This window comes from Copadichromis virginalis, linkage group LG9 (assembly GCF_057382275.1).
Source record: "Copadichromis virginalis isolate Kocher_CV1m ecotype Utaka linkage group LG9, C_Virginalis_male_GT1.1, whole genome shotgun sequence".
NCBI lineage: Eukaryota > Metazoa > Chordata > Actinopteri > Cichliformes > Cichlidae > Copadichromis > Copadichromis virginalis.
The window spans coordinates 15,980,177-15,990,126 of record NC_140626.1 but is presented as its reverse complement, the minus strand read 5'-3'; the positions used below and the strand labels follow the sequence as shown (position 1 = coordinate 15,990,126).

Genomic DNA, 9,950 nt, shown 5'->3' with positions numbered 1-9,950 from the left:
TCCAGACCAGAAATTATGCAGTGCCAGGTCAGCCTATAGGCCTATTTGTATGAGTAAAAATTGTGTCTAATATTTTCCTCATCACATAATCACAGTAAGTGCCTATAGCTGTTTCCAATATTATGGACCAGATAAAGTACTGACTGGGTTTCTTGACATGCACAAGAATAATGTAATCAGCATTCAAGTTGGTGTTTGTCTCCTAATGCCTTCTGTAAACTGCTAACATTTTGCTATTCTGATCTTTGCTTGCTTTATCCCGACTAAAAAAAAAACGCTTTCTTGAGTGACTCACTGGGTTAAATAGGTAAATCCTAACATAAATACAGAAATAAAGTGAATATTCAAATGATCTGCAAATGGCCTAACCTTATTCACCCCACTGAAGCAAGCTAACAAACAATATATTTAGTTGTACTGCCATAAGGGTCATAATTTCTTTCAAGATTCAACCTTTGATACTTATTAAAATTCTATGTTTTGCTGAGTGTCAGAAAAGCAATGTTTTCATGAATTATGAATGCTAGTTTAGCCAGCCAAGAACCGTGTCAGGTTTACATATGCATCGTGCATAGATTTGTTATGTAGCATGCTTCTCCTTTCAAAAAAGTATTACCAATTTCAGATGGTGTGTTATCTTCTCAGACAGTAATTCTAGGATTTTGACTAATTGTACACCAGTCCATAATGCACAACTGTAAAAGTTTGCACTTTTAAAACTAGCTATACTTTTGCAGAACTTGTTTCGCTGGGTAGCATTTGCCTTGAGCAGCATACAAATGTTGATGACTTAACCTTTTTATATATCTTTATATTTAGAACATGTTTGGATCGTTCATGATTTATGACAAATCTACAGTATGACAGAAACAACCTTTTCTGAAGAAGTAGCATATGTCTATTTTGGGACACAGAATTCTGTAATTTTTTCATTAAAGCTGGTTTTTCATATGAAGTAAGCCACTCTTTCATCATGACTAAATCTAGTAGTTCTTCCTTATGTCTGTATATGTCTCAGTTATCCAGAACATAGTTGAAGGCAACTAGACTTCTTTAGGTTGATCCAAGAGGCTTCTTCAGTTCTATAAACAACTGCTCAACATTCACAGGTATTTAACATCTAGCGGGGGCCATTGCTTTGGAGATATTCCTGAGGGTCGCTGACCAGCTATTCCTTTTTAATCGTCTTAACAATTAAAATTATATATGTAGTTTAGAAAATACTAACCATAACAGTTTGTGTACATTGTTAGATGCTAATGTCATTTCATGGAATCCAACATTAGCTCGTGTACATCCATCCATCCAGCCCTTTTCTTCAGGTCACGGGGGGCAGCAACCTAAGCAAGAAGGCCCAGCCCTTCCTCTCCCCAGCCACCTCCTCCAGCTTATCTAGGGGAACACCAAAGTGTCCCTAGGCCAGCCAAGAGATATGATCGCTCCACAATATCCTGGGTCTGCCCCAAAAACAAACACCTCACCCAAGAGGCATCCTTGTCAGAACCACCTCAACTGGCTTCTTTTGATGTGGAGGATTAGTAGCTCTACTCTGAGCCCCTCTTGAATGGCTGAACTCCTTACCCTATCTCTAAAGGTCGGCCACTCCTAGGAAAAAGGTCATTGTTGCCACATTAGCTAGTGTACATAAAATTTTAAAGTCCAGTTAACATAAGTGGGACTGGTTTGGGAAGAATTGGAATATTAGTCCTAAGATTATTGCTTTGATGATCATTAGTACAAAAACTGAGCTCCCCATTGAATCTACCAACTTCATGCTAATACTAGTTGCTGATATTTAAATTTTTGTAATGCTGAGATGATATTAGTGGAGGAACTGACAAATGCTTGAAAATTACAGTAGCTAAACTGAGGTCATGAAAAAAAAAGTCTTATTTCATATCTAAGTCCTACCTTTCATTCAAAGGAAATATAAAAACTTGTGCGATTAGGATTAAGATTCAACTTTGTTTATGCACATGTATAAATACAGGGTAACGAAATACAGTTTGCATCTAATCAGAAGTGCAATTAAATTTTCTGATGCGTCCCTTCTTGAGATCTTGGTGCATTTATGTTTCCAGTACTTTCATATTAAACACTGATATCTGAACAGAAGCCTGAACACAGTGTTTGCTGAAAACTATCAGTACACCCAAACATACTATGGTTATATTACGGATAAGAATTTGAAAATTACAACGATCTATTTTTTTTAATGTTTCAATGCATGTTCCTGCATTATATCAGTCAAACCTCTGCTGATTAATTATACGCTGCATTTATTATATAGGTGATATGTTGTACTTTGCATCCCTATTGCTGAACAAGTGGTAGTCCTCGCTGCCTTTTACCTCACACAGTGGTCACAAAATTGCACATCTGTACCACACCTGAGGGGAAAAAACAAAGTGGGAATTTTAACCCAGACAAACTGTTTTCTATTGCTCTTCAATTCTCTGTTATATTAGTAAACCTATTACTGTATATGGCAGCAGACAATTCACAATTACACAAGTTCCAGCCACTTCTCATCTGCATAAAGAACTATCCATATTGAGCATGATCTAAAGAGTAAAAAATGGGCTGATAAAACAGAGGGAAAGGGTCATTAAGCACCAGGTTGGGAGACAGACAGAGACAGCTAGGGAGACATAGAGTCCCAACTTCATCAAGATTAATCACTGACATCTGGTGCCTTGGAGGACCTAGTTAGTAACCCTCTGTTTTCCCCCTGGTTGGGTGTGAATCATCGATGGCAGGCGGAGACGGAGGAAACGCAGCCCCGGATGCCTGTTGTATCTTTTGTCACACTGGGTGACAAAAGTGTGTAATGAATGACAGAGAGAAGGTAAAGAGTATGCCAAAACAGTTTTTTATTCAGATTGTACTGCTGCCAGATATCTACATATATACTGTAATTGAGTAATGGGATTTAATACAGTATTTATGACATAGTAGATATTTGCAGAATAAACAGATGGATAGACAGATAGATAGATAGATAGATAGATAGATAGGATTGCATTAAACTGAAAGCTTATTAAAATTTGCATAAATGCCAAAATACAGTAATAAATCCTGGTGTGTGTGTGTGTGTGTGTGTGTGTGTGTGTGTGTGTGTGTGTGTGTGTGTGCGTGTGTGTGTGTGTGTATTCACGAATCAGCTTAATTATGTGTACAGTGTTATTTTCATTTCTCCAGTGCAGGTCTATATAATCGATTATGATTACGATTCTAAAGCTCATAATTTGGTAAAAATCCAATCCATGTAGCTTGCCAGGTAGTAAAAACCAGCCAGCACATTATACTGAATTTAGAATAAATAAATATAAGGTGAGAATCCTTGACACCTATCGGTTGATTTAACAGCACCCTCCTTGCAGATTGCATGGAGAGAGATGAATTGACGGCGTGGTGAGGATAGACAGAGAAGGTCATGCAAGAGTGGGAGCTGGGGGAGAAAGAGAGGGGGTGAGGGAGTGCGGAGTCAGAGTTCTCTATTAACTAGAAGCCTAAAGGAGGCTCCTCTTACTAGAGCCCTGTTCTGGCTACGCTGTTTTATTATGTTCAGTTTTAGACCTTGGGCTCTGGCTTATATAGAAAGACTCTGACCCACATCTATAGAAGCTTTGTCATAAACTTATTTTTATTATGAAAAAGCAGGGCCATGGGGCCAGTGCTGATGCTTGTAGAAGTGGAGCAGGTGAGCCGGTTGATGCTATTACAAACTGGATGATTAAGTCTGAATGAAAATTAGATAATTAGATGTGATACAAGAGGAGATGGGAAACAGGGCAGAGGTCAGTCCGTACTGGCATTATTGTGGAAATGTGTGTTAGTATGATGTTCAGTGTCCGTCTTTATTTTTTCAGATAACTGTTGTCTCACTTTGGATTTATGATAACAAGTAAGCAAGTTTTTAACTGTTAATTGTGACCATTTAAACAATGAAACAATAGTAATAATACAAATCTAGTTACCATTCAGTTAACTACAATTAAGGAAGGAATTAAAAAACATTTAAACTGTGAAAAGGTTTATGTTATATTTAGCTTGGTCCTGGTCTAATCTAAAGAAAGTCTAAAGTAAGATTTAAATATTTGAATCTTTAAGCTTTAACCATGTCATGTACACCTTGGTGGTCCTGAGTTTTTTTCCTGCCTTAATTCTAAATCTAGATTCAACAAGGTGCTGGAAACACTCCTCAGAGATTTTGATCCACATTGACATGATAGCATCACGCAGCTGATGGAGATTTGTCAGCTGATTCACATCTGTGGTGTGAATCTCCCGTTCCACCACATCCCAAAGGTGTTCTACTAGATTGAGATCCTGTGACTGTGGAGGGCATTTGAGTACAGAAAACTCAATGCCATGTTCAAGCAACCAGTTTGAAATTATCTGATCTTTGGGGCTGGAAGCAGCCATTAGAAGGTGCATACACTCCAGCCATAAAAGAATGAACCAGATAAGCAACCATACTTTTAAACAATGCTTATTTGGTTAAACTTAACCCAAAGTGTCCTGAGAAAATACCCCTCAAACCATTACACCACAAGCCTAAATCACTGATACAAGGTAGGGTGGATTCATGCTTTCATGTTGCTTATTCAAATTGATACTTATCAGGCAAGAAATTGTTGTTTTTCCAATTGCCCGTTGTCTGCAATTCATTTTCTATTTGTAGCTTACAGATGTGGCTTCTGATGTGGTCTTTCACCATAATCCACATGTTTCAGTGTCTGATGTGTTGTGGGAAGATCTTCTGCATAAATTGGTTGTAATGAGTAGTTTGAGTAATTCAGGTTACTGTTACCTTCTTATGATATAGAATAGAATAGAATAATCCTTTAATTATCCCACAAGGGGAAATTTGGGTGTAATAGCAGCAAGAAAGACACAAACAAACAGTACACAAGACACAGAACAGAAAACATACACAATTTTTACATATTCACATCAAGGACTGTTATGACCCAGGGTCATTATTTGCGGTACGGTGTTGTTATTGTTTGTATTTGTATTCAGTGTTGCTTGTTTCCAGGTGGAGGCCACCCATTGGTGGAGGAAGGAAAGAGGCCAGCTACAAAAGGGGTTGGACTGGGTCGGCGAGGAGACTTCCTGGTTTCCCGTGAGCTGTGTGTCTGGGGACCGTCGTGGTGTGTGACTGCACGGGGCTGCAATATTAATGCTGAAAAAGGGGTTGTACCTGGGCTTGGTAGCTGTAGGGGTGGGAAGCCGTTTTCTTTTATTCCCCTCTTTTCTCCTGTTTCAGGTGGGAGACACGTTAGAGAATTGTATTTTGTTTTGGGATCGTGGGAGGTAAGTTAGCTCTGTTTTTCTTTCTAGTGTGTTTTGTTTGTTGTTTTGGCATCGCCCACCCTGAAGCTCGCTACCTGTTCAGTAAATAAATTAACCAACTCTCGTCATTCTGCCGTGGTGTGATTTTTTTTGTCGTTATTATGTATCGGGTTTATCTTTTTGTTGTGTCGCACCCCGGCTTCGGGCCGGTGTGTAACATAAATGGGGGCTCGTCCGTTTGAGGGATTTCGGGGTCGTTTGTGTGTAGTGGAGTTCGTGTGGGTGTGTGGGTTTTTTTTGTGTTTTTGGGGGTTGTTTGTGTGGGTGGCCGCGGACGGAGTTTGATGTGGATAAGTTTGCCGAGGCGCCTTCCTTGCAGCAGTTGAGTCGGTGTCGGAGGGAGGATTTGCTGCTTATTGCGGGCCGTTTTGATGTGCGAGCGCCGGCGGGGGTGAAAAAGGATGATTTGCGACAGCTTGTCACGGTGGCTTTGAGCGAGCGGGGTTTGCTGTCGAGCGTGCCGCTTGTTGGTGGGACGGGCGGGGCGGCTATGGAGCCGTTGGCTCCGTTGTCTGTTCCTCCTGTGGCCGCCCCCTCTGTGGCTCCTCCTGCTCCGGTGGTGGGGTCGTCGGCGGAGGAGCTCCAGTTGTTGCTCCGCATTAAGGAGGTGGAGTTGAGTAGTCACCGGTTGGAGGTAGAAGCGATGCATTTGAGGGTGAGGGCGTTGGAGTTGGAGCGCGGACCTCCACCGCGTGCCCCTGACTCTACGCCGCCCACGCCTGCGCCCTCTGTGCTCCCTGCGCCGCCGGTGCCTGGTCCCGCCCCGGCTCTCCGTCAGGATTTTGATGTTGGGAGGCACATTAAATTGGTGCCGCCCTTTTGTGAATCAGAGGTGGAGTCGTTTTTTCCTGCTTTTGAGCGTGTGGCTGCCGCGTTAAAGTGGCCGGAGGAGGTCTGGGTTTTACTGTTGCAGTGTCGGCTGGTGGGTAGGCTCAGGAGGTGTGGGCTAGCCTGTCAGCATCTGAGAGCTTAGATTATGGTGTGGTTAAGGCTGCCGTATTGCGTGCTTTTGAGTTGGTGCCTGAAGCGTACCGTCAGAAGTTTCGGCAGTGTGTGAGGGGGGGGGATCAGACTTATGTGGAGTTTGCGCGCGAGAAGGGTTTGCTCTTTGATCGGTGGTGCCAGGCTAGTGAGGTTAAGGAGTTTGCACAGTTGAAGGAGTTGATGTTATTGGAGGATTTCAAGGGGTGTCTGCCGGAGCGGGTGGTTGTTTATTTGAACGAGCAGAAGGTCGTTTCCCTCGCGAAAGCGGCGGTTCTGGCAGATGAGTTTGCTTTGACGCACAAGAGGGGTTTTTCCCCTCCGTTACGTCGGGGTTCTAGAGTTTTGCCGGAGGTGGGGGGGGGGGCGTTCTCCCCCGCTCTCGCGGCATAGCCCTACGGTGGTCGCTGGGGACCGCTGATGTTTTTTTTGTCATGAGCTCGGTCATCTCGTTGCTTCTTGTCCCGTGCTGAGGGCGAGGGAGGGGGCGCGGGCCGACATTTCGGGGGGGGCCGTGCAGTGTTGCTCCGCGGTAACCCGCCCTAGCTTAATGCCGGTTGGCGTCGTTCCGCGGGGGATAGATGAGGTGTTTCGACCGTTTGTTTCGACGGGGTTTTTATCGTTGTCTGGTGATGCGGGGGACCGGGTTCCGATCACCATCTTGAGGGATACAGGGGCGAAGCATTCGGTGGCGCGGCATGGAGTCATGCCTTTCTCTCAGCAGTCGTACTGTGGTTCTGATTTGCTGGTGTGGGGTATCAAGGTGAGTCTTTTACGCATGCCTCTCCATACGGTTACTTTGGCCTCGTCCTTCGTATCGGGCGCTGTGCGGGTGGGGGTTCGAGATCAGCTGCCAATTGAAGGCATTGATCTTGTTTTGGGAAATGACTTGGCCGGGGGAAAAGTGTTTCCGGCTATGCCGGAAGTTATTGAGTGTCCTACTTCGGATCGGTTATGCCAATTCCCGTCGGAGCTGGGTGACCCCACAGTTTATCCGGCATGTGTGGTTACTCGTGCTCAAGCTCGTCGCTTGGGTGGTGAGGTGGACATATCCGAAATGTTTCCGGACGGCTCTGAGCCGCATGATAGTTCTGTTCCGGGGGTAGATGGTGGGACGGCGAAGGTTTTTAGTATGGTGTCGGAGAAGGAGGCAGCAGGTATCCGCAGGTTTGTGTGTGGTCAACTCCGTGACGAGGCAGACCTGAGCACGCTGACCTTGGGAATTTTAAAAAAGAGATATCAGACACACAACAAATGTGACTCATTAAGGCCAGAAGTAAAAACTTTCATGAAACAGGTGGTGCAAGAGGAACTGATGAAAATGCAGGATAATGATGAAAGTGAAAGTGACTCAGAGACTAAGAAGCTCCAGAACAAAAGGAAAAGAGAAAATGGAAATGACGAGGTCATGAGTGAGAGTGAAGATGAATCCTGGGCAAAGAAATCACAAAATAATCATTCAAGCTCATCATCAGAATCTGAGGTTCAAGAGGACAACAAAACAGAAAGTAAAGAAAGCAGCAATGATGAAGAAAATGCCAAATCTCAAGCTGATGGTGAAGAGCCAGAGGTGAAAAAATCACAACAAAAGAGAAATGAAAATCGTCAAATTGACAGTGACGAGTCTTCTGATGAGGAACTCAGTGAGGAAAGCAACTGCAGTGACAGTCCAAAGAAAATGGTGAGAATGAACGTCGAGACAGTAACCAGCAGTAAAGATGAAGGAAGGAGAACACCACTGAGTGATGCAGGAAACGAATCAGATGGAGACTGCAAGTCAGAAACGAGTGACAAAATTAGGAGCGACGAGTCTTCTGACAGTGAAAAAGAAGATACAAAAGTGGAAGAGAAAACCAGTGACCCAAACTCAGTTTCATCACTACCTTCTTTGGAAGATGAAAAAGAAAATAAGACTGATAAAACAAATGATAAAAAGATGAAGAAGAGTGTGAAGAAAGATGAGAGCACCAGAAAACCAAAGTCTGATGACAAATCGGTGGCGAGGCTTGAACGTTATATTGCCCTCTGCGGCGTGAGGAGAAATTACAAGAAGCTGCTGGAGGACTGCCGCTCCCAGGTGGCTGTTCTGAAGAAGGAGCTTGAAGAGCTTGGTGTACATGGTCAGCCAACTATTCAGAAATGGAAAAAGGTCAGAATGAAGAGAGAGCAAGCTCAAGAACTGGCTGCTCTTGATGTCAACAACATCATTACCACACAAGGTCGACCTACACGCAGGGGTGCCTCAGCAAGTCAGAAACAACAGGACTGTCCGTCCTCTGAATATCAGCGCACTCTAAACTCGGAATCAGACAGTGATCAGGAAAACAATACCCACAGAGGTCGCAGGAAAATGTCCGAATGGGCCAACCTGCAGGGGATCATCAGTGATGACACAGACAGTGACTGATGAGTCTGGTTTCCCCCTAGGAAGTGTTCGATTTGTTTGTTTGTTTTAATGTTTTTGATACTAGGTCTAGCATCTCTCTAATGAGATGCTTGATTTTAGGTGGGGGGGTGTTATGACCCAGGGTCATTATTTGCGGTACGGTGTTGTTATTGTTTGTATTTGTATTCAGTGTTGCTTGTTTCCAGGTGGAGGCCACCCATTGGTGGAGGAAGGAAAGAGGCCAGCTACAAAAGGGGTTGGACTGGGTCGGCGAGGAGACTTCCTGGTTTCCCGTGAGCTGTGTGTCTGGGGACCGTCGTGGTGTGTGACCTCACGGGGCTGCAATATTAATGCTGAAAAAGGGGTTGTACCTGGGCTTGGTAGCTGTAGGGGTGGGAAGCCGTTTTCTTTTATTCCCCTCTTTTCTCCTGTTTCGGGTAGGGAGACAGGTTAGAGAATTGTATTTTGTTTTGGGATCGTGGGAGGTAAGTTAGCTCTTTTTTTTCTTTCTAGTGTGTTTTGTTTGTTGTTTTGGCATCGCCCACCCTGAAGCTCGCTACCTGTTCAGTAAATAAATTAACCAACTCTCGTCATTCTGCCGTGGTGTGATTTTTTTTGTCGTTATTATGTATCGGGTTTATCTTTTTGTTGTGTCGCACCCCGGCTTCGGGCCAGTGTGTAACAAGGATATGAAAACAGCCTGGGCATTTTCTTCTGACCTTCTGTTCACTGGATATTTTTGATTTTGCAAATCCAAGAATAAGTTGTGTGGAAAAATCCCAGTAGATCAGCAGGTTCTACAATATCAAGGCCAACCCATATGCCACCAACAACCATGCAATTTTCAAAGTAATTTAACATCAGAACCACCAAAGAAAAAAACAAATCCTGTAACTCTGTTAAATTAAATCTCTGTCATGTTTTTGACTTTTCTTAAAATAGGCTTATTCATCAAATACTGAAGCTCCAGGTGTACGGGATCAGAAGAAAAATGATAAAAAATAATCACCACATTCACCAAGTACTAAATGTCAGGTTGTCTGGCAAAATGGTTGTTTACATGCATTTTAATGTGAAGGCGGCTGTAATACTAGCCAGAGCTAGCTAAATGGGATTGATAAATTAATATCTAGCGTACTGTCGTTAAATAAAATATGAATAATTTCTGCTGGGATTTTGAATCGGGGCGGAGTGGGGAGCGTAACCGATGGTGTGGCGGAGT

At 43.5% G+C, this 9,950-nt stretch overlaps 1 protein-coding gene across 1 annotated transcript; it reads left to right on the top strand.

Annotated features, from left to right (window-relative positions):
* Positions 1-6,868: 6,868 nt before the first annotated feature.
* LOC146701655 (uncharacterized) lies at positions 6,869-9,321 on the top strand. The gene has a single exon (XM_085469197.1). The coding sequence runs from the start codon at positions 6,893-6,895 to the stop codon at positions 8,747-8,749; it is 1,857 nt and encodes a 618-aa protein (XP_085325323.1). The 5' UTR covers positions 6,869-6,892; the 3' UTR covers positions 8,750-9,321.
* The last annotated feature ends 629 nt before the right edge of the window (positions 9,322-9,950 follow it).

Coding starts and splice junctions, on each gene's coding strand:
- LOC146701655 (XM_085469197.1), top strand. CDS start 6,893: ATGCCGGTTGGCGTCGTTCCGCGGGGGATAGATGAGGTGTTTCGACCG.